We start from the raw sequence: 15,708 nt of genomic DNA on the forward strand, positions 1-15,708 counted from the left end.
CCTGATTAGAGGGAGAGAATAGAAAGAATCAGTGTTGCAGACCTCCACACTGTTCATTGACCAGTTATTCTCATATGTCTGGTTCCTCTCAAGGTTTCTTCCTGCCCCAAGGGAGTTGTCCCTCCCTCCCTTGTCACTGTTCCTCTAATCAGGGGAACAGTGACAAGGGAGGGCCCTTGTCAGGGCCCTGATTTAATTGAATAATAAATAATAGTGAATAATAGTGTTCCCCCCCTCCCCTCCAGATGAGGACCCAGACAGTGCTGTGGATGACAGAGACAGTGACTATCGCAGTGAGACCAGTAATGGCATCCCTCCTCCTTACTACACCACGTCCCAGCCCAATGCCTCCGTCCACCAGTACCCCATCAGAGACCAGCAGAACCGCCCCTCCTCCTACCCCCCCTCTAACAGCTGTGAACCCCTCGACTACCACCAGAGGGCCATCAGGTGTGTGTTGTCCTACTCCCCTCTATTTGTTTGCTGCTTGATCTCCTGCTTAAGCTCAGTGCTTGCCTTGCAGGCCTGCTCCCCTCTGGCTGAGGAAAAGACACACTCCCCTGCCTGGGTTCCCTGACTTGGTTCCCTGACTGAGTTTCCTGGCCTGTCTCTCTCTCTCTCGCTGCTTCTTCATGCATTATTCAACAAACAATCTCATGGTCGTGTGTGTGTGTGTGTGTGTGTGTGTGTGTGTGTGTGTGTGTGTGTGTGTGTGTGTGTGTGTGTGTGTGTGTGTGTGTGTGTGTGTGTGTGTGTGTGTGTGTGTGTGTGTGTGTGTGTGTGTGTGTGTGTGTGTGTGTGTGTGTGTGCGTGCGTGCGTGCGCTTTCAGTTTTGCTCGAATTGCTCGAATTGCTCGAATGCCGCCATCCATCCATGGTTTTTTGTTAGGGTAGGTTTTAATAGTTAGGGTAGGTTTAAGAGTGGGTACATCTCCTCCAATGCACTTCCTTATTTACTCACTCACCGAGTCAGCGTATAGATCAAGGTTATTGTCTGAGGCTGCCCAGAACATTTCCCAGTCCGCGTGATCAAAACAATCTTGAAGCATGGATTCCGATTGGTCAGACCAGCGTTGAATGGTTCTAGTAATGGGTATATCCTGTTTGAGTTTCTGCCTATAGGACGGTAGGAGCAAGATGGAGTCGTGGTCGGATTTTCTGCATCGCGGAATTTAGAGTAGCAGTGGTCCAGTGTATTGCCTGCACAAGGTGTGTTGGTTCATTGTCCTGTTGAAAAACAAATGATAGTCCCACTAAGCACAAACCAGATGGGATGGCATATTGCTGCAGAATGCTGTGTTAGCCATGCTAGTTAAGTGTGCCTTGAATTCTAAATAAATCACAGTGACGCCAGCAAAGCACACCATCACACCACCTCCTCCATACTTCACGGTGGGAACCATGCATGCGGAGATCATCCGTTCACATACTCTGCATTTCACAAAGACACGGCGGTTGGAATCAAAAATCTCAAATTTGGACTCAACAGACCAAAGGACAGATTTCTAATCCTGTCCATTGCTCGTGTTTCTTGGCGCAAGCAAGTATTCTTCTTCTTATTGGTGTCCTTTAGTGGTGGTTTCTTTGCAGCAATTCGACCATGAAGGCCTGAGTCAAATAGTCTCCTCTTAACAGTTGATGTTGAGATGTGTCTGTTACTTGAACTCTGTGAAGCATTTATTTGGGCAGCAATTTCTGAGGCTGGTAACTCTCTAATGAACATTTCCTCTGCAGCAGAGGTAACTCTGGGTTTTGCTTTCCTGTGGTGGTCCTCATGAGAGCCAGTTTCATCATAGTGCTTGATGATATTTGCGACTGCACTTCATGAAACTATCAAAGTTCTTGACATTTTCCGGATTGACTGACCTTCATGTCTTAAAGTAATGATGTACTGTCGTTTCTCTTTTGCTTATTTGAGCTGTTCTTGCCATAATATGGACATGGTCTTTTACCAAATAGGGGTAGATACTTTGAAGAATCTCAAATATAAAGTATATTTTGATTTAACACTTTTTTGGTTACTACATGAATCCATATGTGTTATTTCATAGTTTTGATGTCTTCATTGTTATTCTACAATAGTAAAAATAAAGAAAAACCCTTCAATGAGAAGGTGTCCAAACTTTGACTGGTACTTTACATTGAACAACAGAGCAGCTTTTCGGTATGTTTTGTTATTTCTGTATAACCCCAACTCGACGACAAAGTTGGCTCTTTTACAGTGGAGGTCAATTGGAAAGAATGTTTGTTTTCCCCAAATTTTGGGAGAGGAGAATTTCTTATTTTTATGTGAATATTGACTCGGAGTATAGGGCTACCTGCCATCACATCTGGCTCCAAGGATCTTCCCTTGGAGACGAGGCCATTCTCCAAACTATTTAATAAAATGTGATATTGCATTCCGTCTTTGTTGTTCATTCAGTCAAGCCTGTATTGGATTGAACTTTAAAACGTTCTATTTTCAGATACCCAAAAAGCCTACTATTTAGAATGCAAGTATGGGTATTCGGACATGGCCAGTGAGTGTTTATAGGTGTGTCTGTATCCTTTCCTTTACCTTTCTCTCTTCTCTGCTCACCCCCTCTTGCACCTTCTCATTCTCTCGCTCTCTCCCTCTCTCTATAATTTAATAGCTTAATTTAACATGGGGTATACTGCAAATACTCCTGTCTTTGCTCATTGTGAGGATGCTTGTTCTTTGTAATTTGTCAGCTTTCTGGAGGCCCCTTACCTTTCTGTTCTGCTCTTATTTATTTATTTATGTCTCTCTCTCTATTTCCCTTATTTTATTTAGCTCTGTCTGATACTGCTGTCGCAATTAACTCTCATTGATTAACCATCAGTTTTACCTTCACGGTCAGGTGTTGTAGCAGAGCGTTTTACTATTGCTCAGGGATGCTCTGGACATTGTGTACCTTGGGAAAGTCTCTGTCTGTCCCTCCATGTTGGTTACTGCTTCTTATTATTTTTTCCTTCCTTCCCTCTTCTGTGTTCCTCCACCCTGCCTCTCATCCTCTCTCCACATTCTCACTTCCTTCTCTCTTCTCTCTCTCCCCATTTATCTTCGTTTCCCTGTCTTGCTCCCCCTTCCTAACCAGTCCGACGGGAAGCTATGCATCGTCGGCAGAGTTGAGTCACTGCAGCAGCCAGCTGAGTGAGGAGGAGTACGGCGCGGAATACAGAGAGCGAGACCCTTGTGATGAGAATGACTCCTACCACTCCTGCCACTCCTCTGTCAGCTACAGCAAAGGTTCTCCCGACTGGGACCCCGATGAGACCCAGGGGGCGTATAGCGACGAGGGGGGCTACAGTAAGGATGGGGGTGAGGAGGGGGCCATCTATGAGGAGGATGATGGTGGTCTGTATGAGGAAGAGGTGGCGAATGAAGGAGAGGGGCACATATATGACGATGAGGATTATCTTCTGGATGGGACCCTCAGTGAGGATATCCCCTACACCCCTACCCCCACCAGCACGGCACCCCCCACACTGGACGTCCCAGGTGCTTCTAGACCCCCTCTGCAGAAACAGCCCTCTCTGCATCAACAGCAGGCGCCACCCAGCCAACCGCCCAGGCATGCCCCAAATCTGGCCCACCCTCCGGGCATGGCTCCAGGAGGACAGCCCCCGGGACAGCCATCCACCCAGGCCCCTCAAGCCCAGTCTCATCCCCAGCCAGCCCCTGCCCCAGCCCAGTCCTTCTTCTCCAAGGCCAAACCCTTCTCAGCAGCAGTAACAGGCCTGGCCTCCTCTTTTCTGTCTTCTGGAGTCCTTACTGCCCAACCTGCTCAGGCTCACCCCCCAGCTTCACAACCCCATCCCCAGTCTGCCTCCTCCATCCCCCCATCTCACCCCGCCACTACCTCCCATGGGCCCCAGTCCACAACCACTGGCCCCCCCTCTCAGCTGACCACCTCCACTGCCTCTCCCTCTGTTGCACATACAACCAACCAATCAGAGGACCCTGATGCCAAACCCCCCCTGCCGGAGGACCAACTCCTCCTAGAGGAAGACAAACCCCTTCCCCCAAAAATTAGGACCCCTACCCCGACAGAGGAGGAGCACCCCATGGAAGATGAGGACCAACGGTATGACGAGAGTCGTCTCCCCACCCCCGTAGAGGAGGAGAAGCCCCTCCCAGAGAGGTAAACCCCCATCTCAAATCTTTTTCTGTTCTCCATGCGCAGAAGGGGCTTTGTTTATTGGGCCACCATATTGGGTGGACTGTGAAAAAGCACATAGGGGTGCATCTGAAATGGCCCCCTATTCCCTTCCAGTGCACTACTTTTGACCAGCGACGTTTTGACGAAGTGTCTTGATTAACCCCACAGAACCCCCCTCCTTTCCTCTTAAAAACACATTTTAAAAAAACAAAAAAACTTTCCTTTCCTGAAATAACACTTGCTCTTTTCTTTTCCTGCTAGCACTGACTGCTGATAGTACATTTTATCCTCAATAAAGCAGCTAACTGTGAAATGTGGTTATCTAACCTAACTACACTACATATCTAAAAGTATGTGGACACCAACTCGTCAAACATGTCATTCCAAAATCATAGGTATTCATATGGAGTTGGTCCCCCCTTTGCTGCTATAACAGCCTCCACTCTTTTGGGAAGGCTTTCCACTAGATGTTGGAACATTGCTGCAGAGTTTGCTTCCATTCAGCCACGAGAGTATTAGTGAGGTCAGGCACTGATGTTCGGTGATTAGGCCTGGCTCGCAGTTGGCATTCCAATTCATCCCAAAGGTGTTTGATGGGGTTGAGGTCAGGGCTCTGTTGCAGGCCAGTCATGCTCTTCCACACCGATCTTGAAAAAGCATTTATGTATGGACCTCGCTTTGTGCACGAGTGCATTGACATGCTGAAACAGGAAGGGCCTTCCCCAAACTGTTGCCACAAAGTTGGAAGCATAGAATCATCAAGAATGTCATTGTATGCTGCAGGTTTCCCTTCACTGGAACTAAGAGGCCTGAACCATGAAAAACAGCCCCAGACCATTGTTCCTCCTCCACCAAACTTTACAGTTGGCACTATGCATTTGGGCAGATAGCGTTCTCCTGATATCCGCCAAAACCAGATTCGTCCGTCGGACTGCCAGATGATGAAGCGTGATTAATCACTCCACTGCTCCAGAGTCCAATGGCGGCAGGCGTTACACCACTCCAGCCGACGCTTGGCATTGCGCATGGTGATCTTAGGCTTGTGTGCAGCTGATCGGCCATGGAAACCCATTTCATGAAGCTCCCGACAAACAGTTATTGTGCTGACGTTGCTCCCGTTGGCAGTTTGGAACTTGGTAGTGAGTGTTGCACCCAAGAACAGACGATTTCTATGCACTACAGCACTCGGCATTTCCGTTCTGTGAGCTTGTGTGCCCTACCACTTCGCGGCTGAGCCGTTGTTGCTCCTAGACGTTTCTCTTCACAGTAACAGCAACTTACAGTTGACTGGGTCAGCTCTATCAGTGCAGAAATGTGACGAACTGACTTGTTGGATAGGTGGCAGTCTATGATGATGCCACATTGAAAGTCACTGAGCTCTTCAGTAAGGCTCTGCCAATGTTTGTCTATGGAGATTGCTTGGCTGTGTGCTCGATTTTATATACCTGTCAACAACGGTGTGGTTGAAAGGGCCAAATCCACTAACTTTATGGGATGTCCACGTACTTTTGTATATATAGTGTACCTTAAGATGAATGCATGAACTTTAAGTCGCTCTGGATAAGAGCATCTGCTAAATGACTAAAATGTAGAGAAATGTACAAATGTTCAAAAGTAATGAACTATATAGGGACAAAGGGGTAATTTCAGCCCCAGATATAGTGTTGTTCTCAGACCTGCTCTTATCCTTGTAGTCCTCCTGTAGATGAGGAGCCCAAGGAGCCGGTGGACCCGTCCGTAAGGGCTAGGGAGAACTGGCGACGAATCATCGACAAGGTCCAACAGCAGCTTCGAGAGGTAAGGTATCACACTCAAACCTTGTTCCCATGTCCCAGTCCTATACTACTGGCCCAAGACCTGTGTACTACTGTCCCTGAGCCTGATCCAGACCCAGTCATATCCCCATCCCTAAGCCTAACCTCAACTTCAACCCCAGCCACATCACCTAACCCTTGCCTATAATACGCCAGCCCTAAATTCAGCCCCGGCCCTATCTAGTCCAACCCACTACCAACCCACTCCTACCAGCCTTGTTTCCAACCCCAGTCCCATCCAAAGTGCTTCATCCAGGTGTGGAGAAGAAGAGAGGGGACAGTAGCAGAAACATTCTAAAAGTCTCTAAGTACTTTCTGCACAGCTTTGAAAAATGAATGTGATGTGCATTATTTACTCCAAAAGCTAGAGTGAATGGGTTCCCGAGAGTATTTTGAAAGTACATTTAGACACCGCAGTGCAGACCTAATGTGTTTTGCAGCATACAATCAATATTTTAAATGATCTGAAAATACATTTTCTATAGATGGTGGTGCACATTTTCCCTTAGTATAGAAAATAACTCTCTGTCTCACGGAACTGCTAAAACATTTGATTTGAACTTTTAGTTTGATTGATTTATCAGTTTGCTCACATTTATTCACATCATTTTGCTAATCATTCTGTTTTAATTGAATTAATAAACACTTGCTTTGATGTTTTATGTGGGTTTTGTCACTTTGCTTTCCCCCCCCCCTTTTTTCGTTTGTCCCACTACTTTGTTTTCTTTCCAGTTTCATGTCATTGCCATAGCGATAATCACATGCACTCTGGTCGGCCATGATTGGAGCAGATTGACAGGTGGGTACAATGATTGGTTGCTCAAGAGAATGGTGGACTTGTTGGCCAATGATTTTTCGTTAATGTCCTGCGGTGCACACATTTTCACTTCAATTTCACTTCATAACAACTATACTGTATTGTCTTGTACAATGTTTAATTTGTTTGAATTTCATGGTTTGAATACTCTGCACATTCATTATTATGATTTTATAACTGTAACAATCTCTCAACAATCTCCAAGCTCGTAGGCGTTAACTACAGTCAGGTGAAATTGTCAAGAAACTTTTCCATCAATACCTTTTGTAGTGAACGCTTGCAAAATCAATCAATAATATTTTACTTTTTTATACCTGTTTATGTTTTTAAGCAGTATGCAGTTGGAATTAATTTTCCTTTCAGTATTTATTAATTATATTTTTTCTTACTCAATGGGTTTAAGAAGGGCCTGAGCAGATTCAATCTGGCTTTCAATAAAACCAGACAAACAGAGTTAGGATGAGGGAGGCAGAATCCCAAGGTTGAATGAGTAACAACTCTCTCTTTCTCTATGGTTATTCTCTGACCCTGAGCTGGAGGATGGGAGTCTGAATGTGTGATGAGGGCCGTAGCTAGCGCGAGATAAAAGTACATTTGATTGCTGTGACGGTCTGTTCAGTTAATGCTACAGTCTGGAACTGGTAGATCTGTGTTTTGACTTTTGAATTAGTGATATATAGCCATTGATCCTTGAAGAATATAGCTGGGGGGGTTTTCAGAATCATAGACTGTCGCTTTAATAACACATATAGATCTATGGCAGAGCTGCTCAATTCCAGGCCAAAGAAAGGCTGTTTTTCTTTCCTCCTTTGTGGTTGATTGATCATTTTATGTCATTGATTGGACAGATAGTTCACTCACCTGGAGTTCTGAGTTCTGAATGGGTTCTTTAGTAGAAGGTCTCTATAGAAGTGATTTCAGTTTATTAGGTCTAATTTAGCTCTGTGACAGGAAAGAGCTGGAGTGGGTGGGAGGGAGAGAGAAAGGAGTAAAAGACATTGAGAGAGGAAGATTAATAGATAGTGCAGCTTTAAGAATGTTGTCGGAGGTAGTCATCAGTGGTGAAGATGGTCTTGATTTCCCTGTTAGGGGGCTCGGGGGCATCTTCCCCCACAAAAAAAATCTAATTTACCAGCTAAATGCTGTCCTCTGGTGCACTCTGGACATGCTCTGCATATGGAGGAAATAGATTTCAAACGTTAAGTGAAAGATTTTAATCTCCCAGATATAACTGTACTCTTCCCTCACTCCCTCCTCCCGGTCTTCTTTCTCTCTCCCTCTTCCCCCTCTTTCTCCAGGCACGAGGAGAGACATCCAATTCCTTGTGGTTTGGTAAAGGAGGGTGAGTTACCCATCACTGCTCACAACAAAAGATCACATACAGTAACTACCACTCTACCACGGCAGCTCAGTGCAGTTACCACAATGAGATTTACATACTTACAGTAAATGCTATACTAACTAGTGTAGTACAACGATCAATAAATAAATGATTGCCACTACTGTGAATATGTAATACTGTAAAGTGAACATTTTCAGATTTTCCTCTTAAAATAGAGGATAGTTTCATCCACTGGCTCCAGTCCAGTGTGTATTGACTGATTTGCTGGGTGCCCTAAGTGGACTGGCAGCTCATTTGTAAATGGCAGACCTTATTTTAGAGTGTGACCGCAGCTGCATTGAAAGTAACCAGCCCAATATATGCACGCTCAGTTAGCCAAATACACATCTGGCTGCTCATTCATTCAGGTGGAGTATTTATTGCATATATACATTTGGGACTCCTTGGTCACCTTGGTTTCACTGTTAAAATGAGTATGGCCAGGAAGTGACCACCCTCTCAAGAGCTTCATGTATAGAATAGAATAATTATTAGATTAGTCATACATTATTGTCCAGTTTTAAAAGAAAATAGCAATTAAAAAAAACATCTGGAACACCTTGACATCATCATTTCACTTCAACAAAATAGTATAAACTTATCCGTAGCAGCGGATATAGGTCTGAGGGGTATACAGTATATTTGTTGGTTGGTGTATAACAGTAAGGTTGTTTTACCTGCTCAGGGTAGGAGAGGTTCTGTACAGCATCGACAGCATGCCTGACCTACGCAAGAAGAAAGGCCCCACCCTGGTCAGAGACCTCGTAAGAGACCACACACACACCACAGCAATTTTACCATGGCACATGCCACCCCCTCCCCCTTTTGGAATCATTACTGCCATTATTGGCCTTTCTGTCTGTTCCGTTTCCTCTGCAGTACTCTGGGGACCTAGCTCCCTCCCACAGACATCACACCCGCTCACTCTTTAGCCAGTCTTATGTCCTGGGAAATTGTGAAACCATGGCACAAAATTTAGGGATTACCATTTTGCAGTGGATGGTGTGACAGGAAGTCTATAGCCATGACTCTAACTGTGGCATCCTCCACCTGAGTCATAGAGCTGTCAGGCAGCGAATAAGATGCCTACGTACGTAAAAGGAGGAAGAGGGCAGAATATATTAAAAACTAAAAGCTGTTTAACACACAGACAAAACAGGCACACACACATTCATTTACATACACACCCTCTGCCTCCTTACCCTTTCTTATACATTGTATATCAACATTATCACATGCCACTCAACGAGACATGAGTATAAATCAATATGCTATATACAATTCTGATATGGTGTTTGTTTGCTAACATATGTTCCCTCTCCCCCTTCCCTTGCCTCTCTACTTCTATCATGCAGTTACAGGCCATGGTGAGTACCTGTACCAACACATATACAGTACCACTCAAAAACCCTTGTAAACATAATAGCCATACTTTATTTACACTATATATACAAAAGTAGGTGGACACCCCTTCTACTGAGTGGATTTGGTTATTTCAGCCACACCTGTTGCTGACAGGTGTATAAAATCGGGCACACCGCCATGCAATCTCCATAGTCAAACATTTGCAGTAAAATGGCCTTACTGAAGAGCTCAGTGACTTTTAAAGTGGCACCATCATAGGATACCACCTTTCAAACAAGTCAGTTTGTCAAATTTCTTCCCTGCTAGAGCTGCACCAGTCAACTATAAGTCATGTTATTGTGAAGTGGAAATGTCTAGGAGCAACAACGGCTCAGCCACGAAGTGGTAGGCCACACAAACTCACAGAATGGGACCGCCAAGTGCTGAAGCGCATAGCGTGTAAAAATCATATGTCCTTGGTTGCAACACTGAGTTCCAAACTGCCTCAGGAAGCAACGTCAGCACAAGAGCTGTTCGTCATGAGCTTCATGAAATAGATTTCCATGGCCGAGCAGAAGCACACAAGCCTAAGGTCATCATGTGCAATGCCAAGCGTTGGTTGGAGTGGTGTAAAGCTTGCCGCCATTGGACTCTGGAGCAGTGGAAACACGTTCTCTGGATTGATGAATCACGCTTCACCATCTGGCAGTCCGGCCGACGAATCTGGGTTTGGCGGCTTCCAGGAGAACGCTATCTGCCCGAATGCATAATGCAAACAGTAAAGTTTGGTGGGGGAGGAATAATGGTCTGGGGCTGTTTTTCATGGTACGGGCTAGGCCCCTTAGTTCCAGTGAGTAAAATCTTAACGCTACAGCATACAATGACATTCTAGACAATTCTGTGCTTCCAACTTTGTTTCAACAGTTTGGGCAACGCCCTTTCCTGTTTCAGCATGACAATGCCCCCCGTGCACAAAGCGAGGTCCATACAGAAATGGTTTGTCGAGATCGGTGTGGATGAACTTGACTGGCCTGCACAGAGCCTTGACCTCAACCCCATCAAACACCTTTGGGATGAATTGGAACGCTGACTGCGAGCCAAGCCTAATCACCCAACATTAGTGCCCAACCTCACTGATGCTCTTGTGAATGAATGGAAGAAAGTCCATGCAGAAATGTCCCAACATCTAGAGGAAAGCCTTCCCAGAAGAGTCGAGGCTGGAGCAACTCCATATTAATGACCATGATTTTGGAATGAGATTTTCACATACTTTTGGTCGTGTAGGTTCAAGGCTCAAATTGAATGTATCATTTATACTCTCTCTCCCTCCCTCCCTCCCTCCCTCCCTTTCTTGATCTCTACCCCCCCCCAGTCTATGGCCTCTCAGAATGCTCGTAAGGCTGGGATCACCACTGCGATGGCCTGCAGCACCCTTGGCAATGAGGACCTGGTGGGTCACACAACTTATGACCTCAGCGTGTCTCAGCAGAGCTAAAAAATATCCATTCAGTTTAATTCTCATTTCAATCAACTTTATTATTATCATCCCCAAGGGGCAATTTTCACCTGCGGAACATAACACTTTGAAAAGAACATGTAGCCGACCACACTTTTTACTGCTGAAATGCAATTGATTTATTAAACAACCAAGGTTTTTGGCAGCTAGCTGCCTTCATCAGGCAGTGTGCATGTATAATTAATACCATATTCCTCCCTCTGCCACTCTCTCTCTGCCTTTTTCTCTCTCTCTCTTTTTTGCTCTCTCTCTCTCCCCCTCTCCTTCCATCCCTTCTGCAGAAGAGTCATGTGTACAAGAAGACTCTACAGGCTCTGATCTACCCCATCTCCTGCACCACGCCCCATAACTTTGAGGTGTGGACGGCCACCACACCCACCTACTGCTACGAGTGTGAGGGGCTGCTGTGGGGCATCGCCCGCCAGGGCATGAGGTGCTCCGAGTGCGGGGTCAAATGTCACGACAAGTGCCAGGACCTTCTCAATGCCGACTGCCTGCAGAGTAAGGAACACATGTGCACACACACAAACACATGCACAAGCATTTTGCTACACTCGCATTAACATCGGCTAACCATGTCTATGTGAGCAACAACAACAAAAAATATTTGACATACAGTACCAGTCAAGTCTGGACACACCTACTCATTCCAGGGTTTTTCTTTATTTTTACTATTTTCTACATTGTAGAATAACACTGAAGACATCAAAACTATGAAATAACACATCATGTAGTAACCATCATGTAGTAACCAAAAAAGTGTTAAACAAATGAACATTTATTTTATATTTGAAATTCTTCAAAGTAGCCACCCTTTGCTTTGATGACCGCTTTGCACACCCTTGGCATTCTCTCAGCCAGCTTTATGAGGTAGTCACCTGGAGTGCATTTCAATTAACAGGTGTGCCTTGTTAAAAGTTCATTTATGGAATTGTTTTATTTCTTAACCTCTCTCGGGTATGTGGGACGCTAGCGTCCCATCTGGCCAACATCCAGTGAGATTGCAGAGCGCCAAATTCAAATACAGAAATGCTCATTATAAAAATTCAGAAAACAAAACATATTTTACATAGGTTTAAAGATGAACTTCTTGTTAATCCAACCACTGTGTCAGATTTATAAAATGCTTTTCGGCAAAAGCATACCTAGCCCAGAACATACAGTGAGTGCCTTGCGAAAGTATTCGGCCCCCTTGAACTTTGCGACCTTTTCCACATTTCAGGCTTCAAACATAAAGATATAAAACTGTATTTTTTTGTGAAGAATCAACACCAAGTGGGACACAATCATGAAGTGGAACGACATTTATTGGATATTTCAAACTTTTTTAACAAATCAAAAACGGAAAAATTGGGCGTGCAAAATTATTCAGCCCCCTTAAGTTAATACTTTGTAGCGCCACCTTTTGCTGCGATTACAGCTGTAAGTCGCTTGGGGTATGTCTCTATCAGTTTTGCACATCGAGAGACTGACATTTTTTCCCATTCCTCCTTGCAAAACAGCTCGAGCTCAGTGAGGTTGGATGGAGAGCATTTGTGAACAGCAGTTTTCAGTTCTTTCCACAGATTCTTGATTGGATTCAGGTTTCGACTTTGACTTGGCCATTCTAACACCTGGATATGTTTATTTTTGAACCATTCCATTGTAGATTTTGCTTTATGTTTTGGATCATTGTCTTGTTGGAAGACAAAATTTGCAGTGGTCTGATACTCCTTCCATACTCCTTCCATTTCAATATTATCGCTTGCACAGTGCTCCTTGGGATGTTTAAAGCTTGGGAAATCTTTTTGTATCCAAATCCGGCTTTAAACTTCTTCACAACAGTATCTCAGACCTGCCTGGTGTGTTCCTTGTTCTTCATGATGCTCTCTGCGCTTTTAACGGACCTCTGAGACTATCACAGTGCAGGTGCATTTATACGGAGACTTGATTACACACAGGTGGATTGTATTTATCATCATTAGTCATTTAGGTCAACATTGGATCATTCAGAGATCCTCACTGAACTTCTGGAGAGAGTTTGTTGCACTGAAAGTAAAGGGGCTGAATAATTTTGCACGCCCAATTTTTCAGTTTTTGATTTGTTAAAAAAGTTTGAAATATCCACTAAATGTCGTTCCACTTCATGATTGTGTCCCACTTGTTGTTGATTCTTCACAAAAAAATACAGTTTTATATCTTTATGTTTGAAGCCTGAAATGTCGTAAAAGGTCGCAAAGTTCAAGGGGGCCGAATACTTTCGCAAGGCACTGTACCTAGCCCAAAACATAGCCTAGTTGACAAATTATTACAAACAGTAACCAGCCAAGCAGAAGCGTTACAAAACTCAGAAATAGAGATAAAATTAATCCCTTACCTTTGATGATCTTCATATGGTGGCACTCGGAAGACATTCATTTACTCAATAAATGTTCCTTTTGTTCGATATAGTCTCTTTATATCCAAAAACCTCCTTTTTGTTTGCACATTTTCTTCAGTAATCCACGGGCTCAAATGCAGTCAAAACAGGCAGACAAAAAAATCAAAATTGTATCCGTAAAGTTCATAGAAACATGTCAAACGATGTTTATATTCAATCCTCAGGTTGTTTTTAGCCTAAATGATCTATAATATTTCAACCGGACAATAACGTCGTCAATATAAAAGGTAAACAAGAAATGCACTCTCAGGATTGCGCATGAAAAAGCTCTGTGACATGTCAGGGTCCACTCATTCAGACTGGTCTTACTTCCTCATTTATAAGAATACAAGCCTGAAACAATTTCTAAAGACTGTTGACATCTAGTGGAAGGCATAGGAACTGCAAATTGAGTCCTAAGTCAATGGATACTGTAATGGCATTGAATAGAAAACTGCAAAACAAAAACAAAAAAATCTTCCTGAATGGATTTTTCTCAGGTTTCCGCCTGCCAAATCAGTTCTGATATACTCACAGACACTATTTTAACAGTTTTGGAAACTTTAGAGTGTTTTTTATCGAAATCTACCAGTTATATGCATATCATATCTTCTGGGACCGAGTAGGAGGTGGTTTAATTTGAGGATGCTTTTCATCCAAAATTCCAAATGCTGCCCCCTACCCTAGAGAGGTTATTGCGTTTGAGCCAATCAGTTGTGTTGTGACAAGGTAGGGTTGGTATACAGAAGATAGCCCGATTTGGTAAAAGACCAAGTCCATATTATGGCAAGAACAGCTCAAGTAAGCAAAGAGAAAGACAGTCCATCATTACTTTAAGACATGAAGGTCAGTCAATCCGGAAAATGTCAAGAACTTTGATAGTTTCTTTGAGTGCAGTCGCAAAAACCATCAAGCGCTATGATGAAACTGGCTCTCATGAGGACCCCCACAGGAAAGCAAAACCCAGAGTTACCTCTGCCGTAAAGGATAAGTTCATTAGAGTTACCAGCCTCAGAAATTGCAGCCCAAATAAATGCTTCACAGAGTTCAAGTATCAGACACATCTCAACATCAACTGTTCAGAGGAGACTGCATGAATTAGGCCTTCAGGGTTGAATTGCTGCAAAGAAACCACCACTAAAGGACACCAATAAGAAGAAGAGACTTGCTTGGGCCAAGAAACACGAGCAATGGACATTAGACTGGTGGAAATCTGTCCTTTGGTCTGTTGAGTCCCAATTTGTGATGTTTGGTCCCAACCGCCTGGTCTTTGTGAGATGCAGAGTAGGTGAACGGATAATCTCCGCATGTGTGGTTCCCACCGTAAAGTATGGAGGATGAGGTGTGATGGTGTGGGGGTGCTTTACTGGCGACACTGTCTGTGCTTTATTTAGAATTCAAGGCACACTTAACCAGCATGGCTACCACAGCATTCTGCAGCGATACGCCATCCCATCTGGTTTGCGCTTAGTGGGACTATCATTTGTTTTTCAACAGGACCATGACCCAACACACCTCCAGGCTGTGTAAGGGCTATTTGACCAAGAAAGAGAGTGATGAAGGGCTGCATCAGATGATCTGGCCTCCACAATCACCCAACCTCAACCCAATTGAGATGTTTTGGGATGAGTTGGACCGTAGAGTGAAGGAAAAGCAGCCAACAAGTGCTCAGCATATGTTGTAACTCCTTCAAGACTGTTGGAAAAGCATTCCTCATGAAGCTAGTTGAGAGAATGTGCAAAGAGTGTGCAAAGCTGTCATCAAGGCAAAGGGTGGCTACTTTGAAGAATCACAAATATAAAATATATTTTGAATTGTTTAACACTTTTTGGGTTACTAGATGATTCCATATGTGTTATTTCATAGTTTTGATGTCTTCACTATTATTCTACAATGTAGAAAATAGTCTAAATAAAGAAAGACCCTTGAATGAGTAGGTGTGTCCAAACTTTGGACTGGTACTTTATGTAGAACTAGTGTATCTCATTTTTACATTACACACACTATTTTCTCCTTACACTCTCTACATACTGAGAGAAATACACACCCATTTACTCTCCTCTTTCTCCTCCCCTCTTCCTTTTCAATTCATCTCCTGTGTAATCCCTTCTGTTTCTCTCCTCTCTCTCTCACTCCCTCCATCCTTATTACTTCTCTAATTCACATTCCCCAAAATTAGATTTTAGCTCAATTCGCTACTGATTTACTGTCTCTTTTATCTCCTATTACTCACTTGTCCCCTCTCCCCACTATTCCTCAGGAGCCTTTACTCTGA

General features: G+C 44.0%; 1 protein-coding gene across 1 annotated transcript in view; it reads left to right on the top strand.

The window, feature by feature from the left end:
- LOC139377413 (protein unc-13 homolog A-like) overlaps positions 1-15,708 on the top strand; it is an 88,720-nt gene that overhangs the window by 44,811 nt on the left and 28,201 nt on the right. The window contains exons 9-16 of the mRNA XM_071120440.1: positions 246-450; positions 3,099-4,145; positions 5,858-5,960; positions 8,093-8,136; positions 8,861-8,939; positions 9,531-9,542; positions 10,892-10,969; positions 11,317-11,536. Coding sequence (XP_070976541.1) covers positions 246-450; positions 3,099-4,145; positions 5,858-5,960; positions 8,093-8,136; positions 8,861-8,939; positions 9,531-9,542; positions 10,892-10,969; positions 11,317-11,536 — 1,788 coding nt within the window. The remainder of the gene's footprint in view (positions 1-245; positions 451-3,098; positions 4,146-5,857; positions 5,961-8,092; positions 8,137-8,860; positions 8,940-9,530; positions 9,543-10,891; positions 10,970-11,316; positions 11,537-15,708) is intronic.

Source organism: Oncorhynchus clarkii, chromosome 20 (genome assembly GCF_045791955.1).
Source record: "Oncorhynchus clarkii lewisi isolate Uvic-CL-2024 chromosome 20, UVic_Ocla_1.0, whole genome shotgun sequence".
NCBI lineage: Eukaryota > Metazoa > Chordata > Actinopteri > Salmoniformes > Salmonidae > Oncorhynchus > Oncorhynchus clarkii.